The sequence below is a fragment of the Chelonia mydas genome, chromosome 9 (assembly GCF_015237465.2).
Source record: "Chelonia mydas isolate rCheMyd1 chromosome 9, rCheMyd1.pri.v2, whole genome shotgun sequence".
NCBI classification, from domain to species: Eukaryota; Metazoa; Chordata; order Testudines; family Cheloniidae; genus Chelonia; species Chelonia mydas.
The window spans coordinates 35,248,262-35,265,000 of record NC_057855.1 but is presented as its reverse complement, the minus strand read 5'-3'; the positions used below and the strand labels follow the sequence as shown (position 1 = coordinate 35,265,000).

Genomic DNA, 16,739 nt, shown 5'->3' with positions numbered 1-16,739 from the left:
ATTGCAAAGAAGTATGAATGCCAGCACCCACTTTTGATAACTTACTTTTACCCTCATTTTGTCTTGTTGAACTATGAAAATAAAAATGTCATGTATTTTAAATGAGAACTTTAACAATGATTATTTTTCTATTGCTTTACATGTTACTGTTCCTTAAAAGGTATTTTATTGAACCTAAGTTTGCAATGCTGACTCTGTTTCTCCTAGACTCATCTTTCAATGGTCATTTGTGATTGAAAGGTGTTTGGAAACATTCTGCATTTTGTCCATTCGGTTTTTTTCATCTTGTGTTCATCAAGTGTTTCCATTTGCAACTAATGCTCTCAGACAGTTGGGTGCCAATCCTGCAAATGCTGACTTGTCTCATGTGAAGAGTTCTACTGAACTCAAAGAACGATTTACATGCATAAAGTCACCCACATGCATAAATGTTTGTAGGATCAGGGCATTGGTCAGTTAATTACGCTGCTTTTCTAAGTGACAAGGTATTGTTTTCATTAATATTTTGTATTCTTCATTTGAAAGAAACGCCTTTCCAGTGCAGTGGAGTTTTAGGATCAGGTAAAAATGTCAATCACACTTTACAGTAAGAATACATTTATAAATAGTTTACAAAGGGTTAATAAATGCTGACGAGAGGTTAAAAGCATGTTGCAGACTAAAGTGTGTTATATAGATGGTTACAAGCTAGTGGTTCCCAAACTTTTTATGAAGGCGACCCAAACAACTGTCTTTTTTGTAACGCACTATTACATAAATGCACCCTCTGCCCCAGCACTGTAATTCTAGTCCCAGCCGAGTGCGGAGGGGAGGGTCTGGTGAGGGGGTGGAGAGCGAGCCCACCCTGCACTCACCCCCTAGTGGTGGCTCCTGACCTGAAGAGCTGGGGTACGCTCCCCGCTCCAGGTGTTATGATCTGGCGCATGGGGTCGCAGCGTCACTCAAACTGTTGTGACCTGGCTCCAAACCATCTGCCAGATCACAATGCTCAGAGCAGGAAGAGGAATCCAGGAACCACTGCTGTGGGGAGAGTATGGGGTGAACTCACTCTCCAACCCCTTCCCCAACCCAGACCCCCAACACCAGGTCCTCCCTGCCACACCAAGCCATGAGAAGTTTATGTTTACCTAGGACCTGCAACCCATCTAGAACCTTCCCGCAACCCACTGGTGGATCAGACCCACCATTTGCGAAACACTGTACTAACATACTTAAAGTGGAGCATGTGTTTAAGTGCTTTACTGGATAAAGTCTTCTATGAAGAATTATATATGCTTACATAAGCCATATTTATTTTTAAGTGTGGCAACTTTGTTGACATTTAATGCTAGTTTTATTATTTCTCTTCCGGGATTTTGTCCAGCTGGATTGGCCTCAGTGAATAATAAGTTATTGCAGCATAGTGTCAGCAGCTACTTAGAAAGCTGTTAGAAAGAAGACAAATCTTTACAGAGGAAATACTGAGGAATTTTTAGAATGTTTTACTGGCAGTGACATAGGCACCATTGTGAAAGGCCTTCATTCTAAATGAAGTCACATGCCAGAAAATCTTTCATTTTTAAAGTCAGAGGGTGAAATCCTGACCCCCTTGAAGTCAACAGCAAAAGTCCCATTTTACCCATAGGCTATAATTGAGGGATCCCAGGAGACTTTCAAGGAATGTTTTTTTCTCATGTCTTTTGTCTCAACAACAAAGATCCAATCATTTAAAAAGGACACATTCCATAACTGTACTTGATGTTTATGGATTGAGATAAATCACCCATGCATTGTATTTGGTTACTACATTGTTTAACAGTTCCTGACGTAAATGGTTGTATAACATTGCCCTGAGCCAAAATCCACGCTAACGATGGTGGTGAACTGGCTCCTGTACACTGTTGTTAGAAATGTTCTTTGGGATCCTTCAGATGAAACATACTGTAGCAATGTTGGATAGTAATATCTTCCATTCAGCACTTTTATAATTAAAGTATATCTTAGTAACTAATAACACATGGGATACCTTTGCCTTTTAAGCACAATTCTATGCATGTAGAAAGAAGGATGATATTCCCACATGCCGAAACTTTGCCAACCCTGAATAGCTCAGTGTTATCTTTCACTCACACATAATGATTCATTTAAATGCCTTACTATCCTACATTCATTTTTTCCCATGGTATAATGATACCATCCTTGACAAATGATGTTCACTTTAAAAAACAATCATTGACTTGATTTGGCCATAAGAAAAGAAGAAATGGAACAGAACACAGTGCTATATTGTATATATGTAAGACAACTTTAGAATGTGAGACCCCAGGCCTGCAGATACTTGTACAGGCGCATGGTCCCATTGAGTTTGTGAATTTATCATGCTACATGAGCAGACCACCAAGGAGTTCTGACTACCAGGACTTTATCTGTGGAGGCATTTTCTCCATGGGCTAAATATGCTAACTTTTTCTCTTTCATCTTCAATCTTTCAATGATTGTTTTTAGACAAGGAGGAAGCCTTTTGTGTCCATTTTGTTGAGAACGCTTTATACAAACAAACATTTAAAGAAGAAAAAGAGACTTGTACTCTCAATTTGGAGCAATAATCAAGATTAGCTAAATCCATATGTACGTTTGAAGGAATAAATCACAAATAGGTTATTATGCATCATTTTAAGAAAGGCTGGTGATAAAGAGCATCATTATTATGAATTCATTCCCATGCTTGATAGTGACATACTACAGTTCTAATTCCAGTGCTTGAGAAAGAAAAGTGTTGCTCCTGGGACTGAACCTTCTCTCACAGAAGTCACTGTCAATTTTGCCACTGATATCAATAGGAGCAGGGGTGGATTAAGATTAAACTGGGCCAAGATCCACAAAACTTGGCCCCTGCTTAAAAATCTGGAGCTTCTCTGGACAGTTTACAGCACCTGTATCAGAGTTCTGGAACTTTCAGCTACTGCCAGCTTCTCTCCCTTCTCTTGGGTCACGTGGTAACATGACATAAAGGATCGAGGGGCACCACAATCCATTTCTTCCTCCCAATGGCTCGGTCTTGTTCCTTTTTAAGTCAATGACAAAACTCCCATTGACTTCAATGCTGCAGATTGGGATCTGGGTCCCTCACTAAGTGTATGTGTCCGGCTGCCTTTTGCTGAGTGACTCATTGCTATATCAGACCCTTCCCTAAACACAGGGGGGGTGGGTCCTAAGAATGTAAGGGTCCTGCCTTAGGCAACCCTTATTAACACATGTAATCTACTAATTCAAATGGAACTAGATGCATGAGTAAGGATTGTCTATGTGAGTAAAAGCTAAAGGCTCAGGCCCTTCTTATTCTTAATTACCAGGAAATAGATTAATTAAATTCAGAAAAGTTAAACATGTGTTTTTCTTTATACTATCCTGCTTCTCTTCCAAGAGCTGAAATTCTGAAATAGTTTTGTTTCTAGGCACTGCAATGTAAAATGCTGTGTGGTCATAAAAACGTCTCTATCTCAATCAAATTCCATAGTGTCTGGGTAGCCTGCCCCTTATCTCCCCTTTGGCGGCCCTAACACAATATTTCATTTCCCTCTCCATTTTCAGGGTTAACAAGAAGATGTATCACACCGTTTGCTTGAGCCCTGTGTTTATTTCTTAGTTCTGGGGAAAAGGCATAGACTAAGGTTTGGTTTTCATGAGTGGCCTCAATGGGACTGCGGTGTATGTTTCTCTGCCACATAAATTAGATGTCATGAGACTACTTTATACATAACATTTGCTGTTCTATAATTCTTACTTTGCACATTTGTAATATTTGCAGTCCATGATGTGTTAAATAACACTATGTCAGGTAATACATTTCAAGCCATTTGTTTAATAGCTAGATTAGCTTTGATAAGGAATAGTCATGCTTCTAAATAAGTTAATACCAGGTCAAGAAGATCTGTGGCGCAAGAGTGCACTTAATGTATTTATTAGCATGAGAACTGAATGAAGGAATGTTAATTTATCATTCAAAAAGTTTGTTTTATTGAAAAATACAGTAACAGTCTGAGGGTAACTAGTTAATTTGACATTAAAGACCAAAGGAAAGCTAGTTGAGGATTACGTGCTATGTTTGCTTAGTATGAAGTAACTGTGATGGTTAGTAATTGGAAATCTGAATCATGAAACTGGAAGATTGAGATCAGATATGCTAAATGGTTTAACCATTGGTTAATTAAATTTGAGAATAAAGATTATTTGTATCTGACACAATCTACTGGAATTCCTGAAGTTCCAAGTACTTTTGTCTGCTCTTGTTGTTAACCCAGCATTTAAAGACAAGACTATGTAACTTACCCTGTCTCTATTTTTGGTAAGACGCATATTTTTGGTAAGATACAGTACGTCAAGAGGTTTCTTTTTATGTTATGTCAAATTATAAGACAAGATTTACAGCAAATGCTACAGCAGTTGTTATAGGGACATTGCGTATCGTTTCTGGTAATATCATTTATATTTAAAATGAGTTTGCAGAGTTTTAGGACCACAGGATTTACCATAACAGAAAAGACTGTTGGTCTGTTTATTACCTGCCTGTATCAATGATCACAACCTCATACTTCAGAGGAAGGCAAACAACAAAGCATGTGGCCAATTGTGCAAAGTTGTACCTAGGCTAAAATTCCTTTAATCATGGTGGGCCTGATTCAAGCAAGATATTTAAGCTTTATTTAATATTTAATATTTATTTCATAACTTTAATCACATAATTATTCCCCCTGAAGTTGATAACATTTCTTATGTGCTTAAGTATCTTGCTGGATTAGGGCCCACATCATGATCTGAACAAGCCCTGAAGAATGATTCACATAATTTTACTGTAAAATATCCCTGTAGCATAAACTTTGACATACACACATACTTTTTGTAGTGTTTGGGGGGAGAGAGGGCGAGACAAAACTTCACAATATTTTTTCCATCATGATGTTAAAATTATGGCTGTGGCCTGGGGGAATCACCTCCAGAATGTACCAGAATGTACAAATCTGCTTAAAAATATATGCCCTCTATCACCTAGGTACTAGAAACAAATAGACACCATTGTCATAGGTTTGTGCTTCATTGCCATAGCAAAGGAGCTCAGGTTAAACTAGCAAATTTTTATTTGCAGATCTGCGCTAGCAACATTAAAGATTTTGGTTCATAAACAAAAACACCAAATAGATTCATGCTGGCTTGTATCCCAAGGGAAACACAGACAGCAAAGGATAAAAGCATTACGAAAACGAGAATAAATGTTTTTTAAACTTCCAATGTGTAATTATTCACATATGTTAATCAGACATATGCTGCTATCAAAATCTATATAACAACTGCTTAATATAGTCTATTCATAGAGCTTTATTTGGTTCTTTTTAGCAGGCATCATCTCTTTTTCAGCTATTATGGCCCCACATCCCTCTATGTTTGGACTACACAAGTCAAACATCAATGGAGAGGTTATTCATTGTGCTTATTGGAAGGCAGCATTTGTGAATACTGGAGGCAAAGACTTTTCTCTGGTTATGCATAATGCAACCTTTGTATTTGTGACTGCTATATAAGCATGTGAATGCATAGGTAACACTGTAGCATGAACACTGATGTAACCAAGGGCTGGCTCAGAATGCTTTCTAGAAAAGATCAAATAGAGGTGCCTTCAGCTCCCGGGGGAAATTTATCACATGCACTAGCCATTGTGTGGAGAGCACCTGCTTTCTCTGTTCACTTGGTGTGCTTTGTGCATCCCTGCATATATTGTCACTATTGAGTAACACTGTACTAATAACCAATTCATGTTTGAATATAACAACTGTGGAATAACTGATTAGCCAGTGCAGAGCTAAGCAGATGACTGCATATGCTGGCCCAAATTCTGCTCTCATTTATGTCGGTGTAAATCCAGAGTAACTCCATCAACGACATGGTACTACTCTGGCTTTATACCTGCAGAAGTGTAAGTGGAATCTGATCCTCCCAATACAGGTGCAGTGCAGTGGTTCTAGTAGACTAGCCAAATTAAACCTTTACAACATAATATAAATGTTCAAAATATCTTTAAGAGACTTTGCTGAAACATTTGCTTTTATTAATATTTGTTTTAGCAAACCGCTGGTGACACCCTGGCCCAGTTGAAGTCAGTGGCCAAACTCTCATTGACTCCAGAAGGATCAGGATGTCACCTTATGTCTTTCTGAAACAGGATGGCTGCTGAGTTACTGCAGTGAGTGAATCCTGCTTGTGAATATAAGGTGAGGGAATCTGTGTTATGTCAAGCCAAGTGTGTCAGTTCAGAGAATGTGAAATAACTACTGCTCCATAGAATAGCCATATCCCACATGCACCAGTGGGACCCAGACAACATCAGAGGTCATGTGATTCCACACCCTTCCAAGTGGAAATACGTCAGTTGACAAGATGGCTGGAAAACAAGAGAAAGTGCCACCTAGATTCTCAGTGGGAAAGAGAGTGTGGAGACTGCCATGTCAGAACAGGCAAGTGGGGAGGGAGCAGTGCTGAGCCCATTCTCACTTCCTCATAGAGGATGGTAAGTGGCTTTCAGTAAGCCTTTCTTCTTCACCTGTTATTAGCCTGATGGAAACCAGTAGCATGCTTCGCTGTATTGAAATCATTTGTTGCACTGTTCACAGACCATATTACATAGCTTTGTTGCTTTGTTTTCAGATGCTGAAGCCATTTCTAATCACTTCAGAACAATGTTGTGGTTGGTTTTTAATTTCATTCATTCTAAGATCACTTTGTATGTCCTTACATTAAATGTTGGACTGTCATTTTTGGTATGGTATATGGTAATCATGAAGAAAAAGGGCATATCTGTACATGACATTCAATATCACATAAGCATTATTTGGTTTTCCCCATACTTCCGTAAATGAAGAGTCAGCCCCACTGCCCATCCAATAGGAGAGGGAGGAAAACCTCAAGGACCAGAAGAGAACAGCCTCTTCCTCTGCCTAATAACCTGTACAGTTACAGCAAAGTAAGTGTGATTATACAGTACTGGGGAAAAAATTATGGAAACACCCATTGAAGTATGGGCATGCCTTATTGGCTAGAGCTTCAAATGCCACCTAATATTCCAACCATATTAAAAACAAACAAGCAAGCCTCCCAACAGCAAAGACTTCCCTGCTGAGAAAATAAGAAAATGGAACGTTACATAATCTAATCTGTTCTTCACAATGCCTTGATATGAGCATTAGTAAGAGATGCTCTATTTGGATCATGGAAAAAATTCACAAAGGATAAAAAAGGGTCCAAAGTATGAAATATACCATTGGTTGATAATGTTTGCAATTTTTCATCAAAATTTTAAATAATGAAAATAATGTCAACATTTTTGGCCTGGTTTGTGACCTGCTGTAGAGCTGGCTGTAAAATTTCAATAATTTTTTCATGAAAGTTCAACAACAAAAATTAAACCAGATTTTCATGAAGTTTTTTTTGCAAATTATATCCTATTTTTCAACCAGCTCTGAAAATATGATATGTAGGATGAAGCTAACCCCCGTGCAGAGAACCAGCATGAGCCTACCTTACGCATCATTTAATCCATCGAAACAGAACTCATGTGGAACTTAGGGGGCACATAAGCCTTCCCTATAGGGGTGAAATTCAACAACAGATATTACCTGAGCAGACAAAGTTACTATGCCTAATAGAGAAACAGGTTCACAGACCTGATACTGAGCGTTTTTCATTTTATATGTTCAGTCCCGTCTTCCTTTCTCTCTCCCCCTCTCTTCCCTTCACGCTTTTGCTTTTGTTGGATATGGTTTGGTATGTACGTAACTTGAAGGTGTTTCCATATTTTTTCAGTTATGTATATGTATTTACTAACTACTAAAGAAGTGTTTGTTTAGTGTGTTAACACAATTTATGTCTTGTGTTATATGTTGAGTGTCCAGACTCTTGAAAGTCAGCAGAGAAGCATCTCATATTAAAACACAAGACTTTGTATCATTTACTGACAAAAGATATGGGGGAATAACTGTTTCTAATGGCTATAGCTAATGAGTGATGAGCGCTGTATCTAGCAGTAACTGCTTAATATTACTAGTCGGAATGTCAAAAATATTTCCTTCTGACCTTATTCCATGCATACTTATTACTCCCTCTATCAAAACAAAATTAACCCGCTTAGTTTAACAAAGGAAAAGAATTGTTGCATTCATTGTACTTATTTTTCTTGATTTAAAAATCTTTTTGTTGTTGTAATTAATGCCATACACACCCTTACCTGCCTTTCTTATCCATCTATCTCATTTGTCTATCTATCACTCTGGAATATAGGGCCCTGATCCTTAGTTGATGTGGGTGTAAGCAGCCCCTTAGGACTCAATGGAGCTATGCCCATTTATGGTGGCTGAAGTTCTGCCCCAAGTACTTATATTCAGTCATCTCCCTGTCAAGAAATTCATGGTTTCTAAGTGCGTCTGTAGTGCCCTGGTAATATTCTCATAATTCTTTCCTGACCTTGTAGCTTTGCCTTCTGACTCATGACTGTAAGTATTATCTGCTGCAGTAGAAGCTTCTAGGAGCACATTCCCTATTTTCCTTTAAAATTCTATTCTGCTTAGATTCTTATACCATGCCCATCACTCAGCTATCTGAGCACTTCCTTGAGTTAAGAATAAACAGTTAGCATTTTGTTTCCCTTCCTTCCTTTCTCTTTCAATAGCCTATATTTTTAAAAAAAATATATGTGATATGTAGCTCTGTAAGAAAGCAAGGTCAAACTATGAGTTTTGCATTTGTACTGGAGAGTATTGATGTTTGTGTCATCCTTAGTTCCTGTGGGAGTGAATTCCACAGTTTTAAACCCACCTTTTAGAAAGGCCTGTCTCCAGCTCATTAGAGTTTGTCCTTATGGAAACAGCTTTGTTATGAGGAATGGATTGCCAAGAGTGGTCAAAGTCCAGGATAGTGAGTGAAGCTTTTAGGCATCTTGAGCCCCTTGACCATTTAGAACCTTTAAAATAAGGAATGAGACACTCTGATGTGATGTTCTATCTAAAGGGAGGCAGTGGAGTGCAGAGGAAATGTGCTCGTAGTATGCCATGATTCTGAGGAGGTGTATTCTGCACCAGTTAGAGTTTTTTCAGGGCTGATGCTTTCATGTCTAAAAACTTGCATTGCAATAATCCAAGGAAGCATGCATGGTCAAAGCTAGGTATCAACAGTAAGGTTGAGATGCAGTCTCCTAACCACTTGGAGGGGGTAGTATGGATTTCTCGCAGAAGCAGGCATGTCCAATATTAGCTATGGCAGTGAGAAGTTGAAAAAAAAAAATTGGTCGGTGTTGATGCCTTGTGGGCACACATCTTTGACTGGCTGATGCAGCACTCTGTTAGCAAGCTGGTTGAAGTGCTTCTTCTACTCGTCAGCATTACTTTCATCTCACTAGGATTTAATTTCTGCCTGCTCTTCCTACTCCATGTGCTACTCTAGCTAAACACTGAGATGGCTGGGTGACAGTGGTGTTATCATGGGGTGTGAACAGCAGAGTTGTGTCATTGCCATATTGTTGACATGTAGGCGCAAAGGAAGCCTCAGAATTTCTCCTATTAGCTGCATGTGAATACTGAATAAGGCAGGAGTTCTACAGAATAGAATGGTGCTCCACAGGTGAAGGGGGTTTGGTGGCAGAGGTACAGTTGCCCATCACTGACCTTTGGATGCAGCACTGAGGAAAGATTCAAACCATTTCCCAATGCTACCCTAGAACACTGCTACCTTTCACAGATAGGATATCAGTATTCTCTGCAGAGAGGTCCAAGAGTATAAATATCCATCCTATATGCATTAATAGCAAGATATCCATCAGTCCTATCACTGCTATTTCTATTCAGTAACCCAACCTGCAATCTAGGTGGGCAAGATCTAGGATATTAGGTGCAGAGGCCAGGAATTCCCATATACCAGAGGAAGATGTAAAGGAGCTATGGCTGCTATTCCTGTCCATAAGCTGGTGTAGCAGCTGCTGAGTACTATACAGGCACCATTTAAGTCAATGGTAAAACTCCCACTGACTTCAGTGAAGCCAGGATTTCTCCCTTCGTCACTAGGCAGGTCTTCATTATGAGTCTGAATACATTTGTTAAGGGTATTGGGCCTATGGCTTCTCCCTTGCTTGGGAGGTGGAGCCAATCCTCCTCACAGCCCACACAGCATGGCCACATAAAGTCTAATTATTTAGGGCTCTCCTGAATTACAACTGTCTGATGTGTTTGAGGTGTAAAAATCCCTTCTGTACTGCTGTTTTGGGGAGCCAGATCTCTCCCTCTCTTACTTCCTCCCCAATTCCATCTCTTTGATGTAATCACCTCCTTAGCTCATGACTAAGTTACAGACGCCAAATAAAACAACAGTACAATTTCTGTTCAAAATGAGATCCCCAGGCACCCTGAAAGTTTCCTCCTGTATCAGCATAGAGTTTTCCTGCATGTGATTTCTGCGTTAACATGGATTTTTAAATCTCATTCTTCATCATGGCCCTGATCCGAAGTCCACTAGAATCAATGGAAAGCCTCCCGTTGACTTTAAGAGCATTGGATCAGGCCCAATATCCTTAACAAATGCATTCAGATTCATAAGGAGGAACCTGCCTAGTGACAAAGGGAGAAATCCTGGCTTCATTGAAGTCAATGGGAGTTTTGCCATTGACTTAAATGGAGCCTGGATGTCACCCAAAGCTTTGCAGGGCTTATTCACCAAACTTTATGACAGTTTGCTGCAGTTCTTTATGAAGATTAATGAATTATTATCTCCTCTGCATTCCATATCAGTGAGACAGAATTTTGCCACATTGCTAGTTTCTGTCAGGAAAAGAAAGAAAGGAGGACATTTGTAAGAAAGGTATAAATCCTCTCCTCATCAAACTTCTCCCATGAATAATAGTTTTCCTTTTAATGTAACTCCATAGTTTTATAATTTAATTAGAGTTTAAAATTGGGAAGTATGGTTTCTCTGAGCTGAAAAAAATTATATTATTATTTCCCTTTTATAGCATTTTGCAAACATTAATGAAGTTAGTCTCAACAGCTTTGGGAGGTAAATACCAATACATTTTTACAAATGGGAAAACTGAGGCACTAAGGTTAGTTGATTTTCCAGGATCATCCAGAAATCTGATAACACAGCTAAAATAGAACCCACATCTCTTGGCTCACAGGCCTTTCCTTTTAACCACTAGATTGATTTCTTTTTCAAAACTTTCATGATAGTTTGTCCCCTTCAGAAAAGGTATTTGGAGTTGAAGGGCCCAAGCTGAGATCCTCATTCTCCCATTTTCAAAAACCTTCATATGTGGCTTTTTTAATTCACTATTTCAGGGCATTCTAAAAGGCATATGGTCATATTAAGGAGCTGAATGTACTCCTGTATAAATTAATGGCAAAATTCCCATTGACTTCCATGGGTGCAGGATCAGGCCCTCAAAATGGACTGGCCTTTTTAAAATGTAATGTTTACATCTAAGGCCACATTTTCCAATTTTGCTCTGACATGATTTCTCCCATACATTTTACTATTCACTTAAGCATCATGCTTAAATGTTGTGTTCATGCAAATTACCATGAATGGAGGCCCTCATAGAAATGATTATGTGCACAAAATTAAAGGCCTTATTTTGACAAGTAGGCCCTAAATCAAGCTAAACCAGAATGCCATACCTCTCAATTTTTCTTCTTTCCCGCCCAGTTGTTTCAGATCTCTGTGACTTATTTTTAATATAAACAATGTTTTTATATATAATATATATGTTCAGATGTGTATACACACACACACACACGTCTAATATTATCATATGATTATTTTATTATTGGTCATATGTTTTTGGTTGCGTAATGCAAGTTGTGCAATGTGTTTCTTTACAAAAGCCTTAAATGTATTGCAAATATGTGTTGGTTAAGGGATGACACAACTTGTGGTAAATGATCTTGCTTAAATAAAAGATACCGGTATGATTTAGATTTGTTTTAGAAAAGCTTACAGGCAGGTTTCTTTTGTCAAATAATGATGTATGGCTGATTACAGAGCACACCAACTTTTCTTTCTTGGCTTTCATACACACATCATTTATCCTGGAGGAGAAACCTTTGCATGCTAAACATCAAAGAAGCTATCTCCTCTCAGGGAGTTAAGGGCATTCAGATATCTCATAGATTGGACATGAAGTAAATTGCTCTTTATGAACTATTCATCTAGCTCTAACCAATACAAAAGAATGTTGCATTCTCTGTACTTGAGTTTATTTTAGCTCAGTGATACAGGGAATTCCAGAGCTGTTTTGTGGCTGCTAATATGCAGACAAATTCTGGAATACCATTTCCATCTTTAGGGATTTGCAATTGGTGTTTTACTTTTTAGGATGTAAAGATTCAGCTTCAGTTCCTTCAAAGCATGTGAAAGTCTTAATCCATTAGAAAATATCGAACCAGGCAAACTCTAATAGAGCACAATGGGGCGAGTGTGTGGATGAAAACATGAATAAAATTTATTCTTGATAGCAATGGTATGTGCTGATGATGGCTTTCCAGTGCATTACAGCTGATGAGTATAGTATAAGGCATACATTTCATATTAGAACTTGCACTGTTCCCTTACTGGGTGGGTAAAAAAAAGGGTATTTCCGCATGCCTGTAAGTGAAATCCACTCTCAAGTGTCTGTTTGGTCAAACTCTGCCCAGATGCTGGTATGCAGTCATATATTTGGATATTCTGTTTGATGAATTGTGTGCAGACTATGCGCCTGGCCTGCCACATTGAGGGATCCAACAAAAAAGAAGACACAACTGTGTAAGTAATAAAATATTGCCCTTGGACGGAATGGCAAGGAAACCTCTTAGTCACACAGGTTCTGATCCAAAGTCCATTGAAGCCAATGGGAATCTCTCCACTGACTTCAACAAGCTTTAGATCAGGCCCAAAGCGCTCATAACAAGTCTAATAACTTTGTTGACTCACCATGACATCTGCCATATGGAGTCTGTCGTAAATGACACCTAAAGTGAGAGCCAAACCCTCAAATAGAAATTGCAAAGCACATCAGGCTCCTAGTTGACTTTTAACTTCATTCAGTTCAGGAAAGGTATGCTGTACATATGTTACCTGTATTATTCTAGGTTAGCAAGAATGTTCCATACCACATCACATCTGGAGGTGAAAGAATGCCCATAGATTATGTTTACCTGTATAAAGTTAATTGTAAACAAACATTTTTTGTGAAACTTAAAACGTATTCTCCATATTAGTTTACAGTATATACATTTTCACTACAAGTTCAGAAGAGCCACGAAAACTGTGCCTCCAAATTTAGCCTCACAGTTATACAAGGGCAACTGTGCGGTTAAAGGCATAGGCAAAATACACATGTTGACACACAAACCAGCACTTTTACATGCACATCAAGTTTGCTAAAAGCAGAGTTACCTGATCTGTGTACACAAGCAGATGTACAGCAAGGATATGCTCAAAATCCATTGATCCATTTACTGACACATTTGAAAGTTAGCTGTTTAGGCCCCAATCCAGTGATGCACTTCATACGATATTTATGAGTCGTCCCGCTGAACTGAAAAGAAGCTATTTCCCCTGACTTCAGCAGGACCATAGATCTGCTTCGCTGGATCAGGACCATAGTTTGCAACAGAGTGAATGAATGAAGATGTTCAGTTTTAAAACAACTTTCTGCTTTTGTGTTAATGAAACACTTCAAAGAACAGCACAGGTTAAACCATCTGACTGGAATAGGATTCATTAAATCATACAAAAAACCCCAAACGTATTTAGCTTTATATTTATATTAACACCACAGTTCTAATGTGACAAATTGGATTTGGCAGGCATCATAAAACATGGTTTTGAGTGGATAGAATTTTTACCTTCAACACGGCAGGATATTGGTAAGATCTATGTGCCTTTTAAAGATCTATATTATTTAAAATCCAGAAATAAACAGCCGTCATTTGGCAAAAAACAGTTACCTTATTAGCTTGCATTAGGCTTGCAATGTTAACAAGGATTATTTTTATTTTCCCTTATGTCTTTGTCTAGTATATATAAGTAGATTTTTGTGTTTATTCCTTTTAGTGCATAAGGATTTTGTGTTCATAAAACCATGGATAATGCTTCACAAACATCATGGTAACCACAAGGAGCCAACACTCTAAATATAATCTATGGCTAAGCAGTTATTTGTATGCATTATTTTTTTGATAGGTGACATGTATGCAGTGGTTGCATGGGGACCATACAATGCTGGAAATGATTGAGAAAAAGCGTTGTTTGTGCAAAGAAATAAAGGCTCGACAGAAATCAGAGAAAGGACTTTGCAAACAGGACAGCATGCCCATTTTGCCGAGTTGGAAGAAGAACACTGGGACCAAGAAATACAGCCCTCCTCCTTATTCCAAACAACAAACTGTTTTCTGGGACACAGCGATATGACCAGACTGTTGCTGATGCCATCACCACAATGTTGTAAGATGCACAAGTAGCCTCCTTTCTTAATAAGGCAATGCCTGTGACATAAAACTTAATCTGCAGGTGACGAACTACCTAGTGAAAAACATACCAATGTGGTGCTCACCTGTCAATCTAAAGGAAAGTATAAATTTCCAGCTGATTAAGGCATGCATATTTATTAAGGATTTTTTTGGATCCAGAAGATATTGAATTGTAAATATTTTGCCAATCTATTGAAAACACCTGAACTAATACACTGTTTAAAATATATAATTCAAAAGTTTATGAAGAATTTTACTATATAATATAATTACTGTTATATTGTTTTATTAACTATTTTATATGTGGTATCCGAATGCTCTTTTTTGTTGTTGTCATTTTTAATGATCTTACCTGCCTAAATTTGGCCTCTGTACAAAAGCATGTGGTTGTACTTTTGTTTAACAAGTACAATGTACAAATCAACCTGGTGCTAGGGCTGTAGAAGTTCACTAGAGTCATATTCATTAGAGACATCCGTTGCTTTTGTTCTTCTGGGAAAGGTTTTGGCAGGAAGTAGTAAAAACTGTAAACAATGCAAATAAAAATGCTTAATTTGGATGTCCAAATTGCATTAAAAAAGAGTTGTTCTGCATCAGATTTTTGGTAAATTTACTATTATAAATTGCCCTTCTTTTTATGTCAATCAGTTATTAAAGTCTCCAGTGATAGTTCCTAGGCTACATTTGGCTAACCAAGTAAACGAAATTTACTGCAGAAAGGTCTAAAACAGATGCTCTTCCTTCTTTTATTCAGCTGACTAGAGGAGACCATGGTTCACTGTGACTAAGAATTGTACATCACATGATAATGAGTTAACCCATTGTTTAGCAGGTTAAAACAGTGGCAATGCACCCATGATTCCTGTCCACATTTGTCTTTGGTCCAGAAAGTAAAGGTAACAAAATCTGTTTACATTATTTTTAAGTACCCCAAACATCCCTAGTTGGGTCTGTATCAAATTGGAAAGCATTATTTAAAAAGGCCTGACCCAAACTCCATTGACATCAATGGAAAGACTCCCATTGACTTCACTTGGCTTTGGATCAGACCCACAGAGCACCTTTCTCTCACGTAACCCATTTCCTGTTCCTGGCTGATCAGATAATTGGGTCATAGTCCTCTGTGACATCACACCCATCCTAAGAGAATGCTATGTCATGACCAAAGAATTATGACCTCTTGGTTTTAACAGGAGAAAGAGATGGCTTATATTGCATATGAGAGTGAGAGCTGTGCATTAAAATATCTTCCAAAAGAAACGCTTTAGGGTGAACAATATCCGTATTGCCATGGAGTGATAAAATGATGCTATCACATATATTTTGTATATTTAAAGTTCTATCGATGCTTCTGAAATTTGGCAGCATGAAAATTCCTCTTTAATAGTCCTTTAAAAATTATATTCTCTGAGAAGAAAAAATGTGTTGTTTGAACTTATTGTCATATTGGCTTTTCTTTGAAACTATATTGCAGCAATGCCCTGGGCATCACTGCTGATCAAAAAAACCAAAAATAACCAATTTTAGTAGGGTTTTTTTGTAATCTATATTACTAAAGTTTGAGTAACGCTTTATCAGTAGTAGTTTCTTTCCAGTCTCTGAAATAATAATAAAGTTTTTAAATATTTTATAACTAATTAACTAATGTATATTTTGATGTCCAAATTGAGGATTTCTGTATAAGATAAACAAAAGTGTGTGTTCATATGTGTGTATGTATATTAGCATTATGCTATAATGTGTGTGTATATGTATAGGTGCATATATGCACACATACACACTCTCATCTATATACATACTGTATATATGAAATGTGTGTGTGTTGTTGGATATACAGAGGCTGAAATGGGTACAAAATTTAGATGAAAATTTAAAGAAGCCCCCACAATCCAAAAGACAGAAAACATAAAAACCACAAATTGTGAAGGAATCTTTAAATAAATCTTGTACCCAAAAGGCACCAATTGTATATTCTGCCTACTCATTTTTTTCAAAATGAAAGAAAATGGCAGAAGAAAAACTCAAGAGATCTTGCAATTCTCCAGAATCTGCTGGAAAGAGAATGACTTGCTAGTCATGCGGAATATGTTGAGATAACAGGTTCATTACTCAGAAAATGTTTAGAATGGTGAAATGCATTATCTTCCTTGTTATGGGTGATTATATGCCAAGAAAAGACTTTCATATAATCAATGTGAGATTTTTTTTTTACTTGGTCCC

The 16,739-nt window shown here is 37.8% G+C and overlaps 1 protein-coding gene across 2 annotated transcripts in view; it reads left to right on the top strand.

Moving 5' to 3' along the window:
* The window catches only part of NYAP2 (neuronal tyrosine-phosphorylated phosphoinositide-3-kinase adaptor 2), a 179,109-nt gene extending 162,594 nt beyond the window's left edge, over positions 1 to 16,515 (top strand). For both annotated transcript variants that reach the window (XM_043522822.1, XM_037909492.2), the window contains one exon: positions 14,233 to 16,515. In XM_043522822.1, coding sequence (XP_043378757.1) covers positions 14,233 to 14,460 — 228 coding nt within the window. In that variant the 3' untranslated portion in view covers positions 14,461 to 16,515. The remainder of the gene's footprint in view (positions 1 to 14,232) is intronic.
* The last annotated feature ends 224 nt before the right edge of the window (positions 16,516 to 16,739 follow it).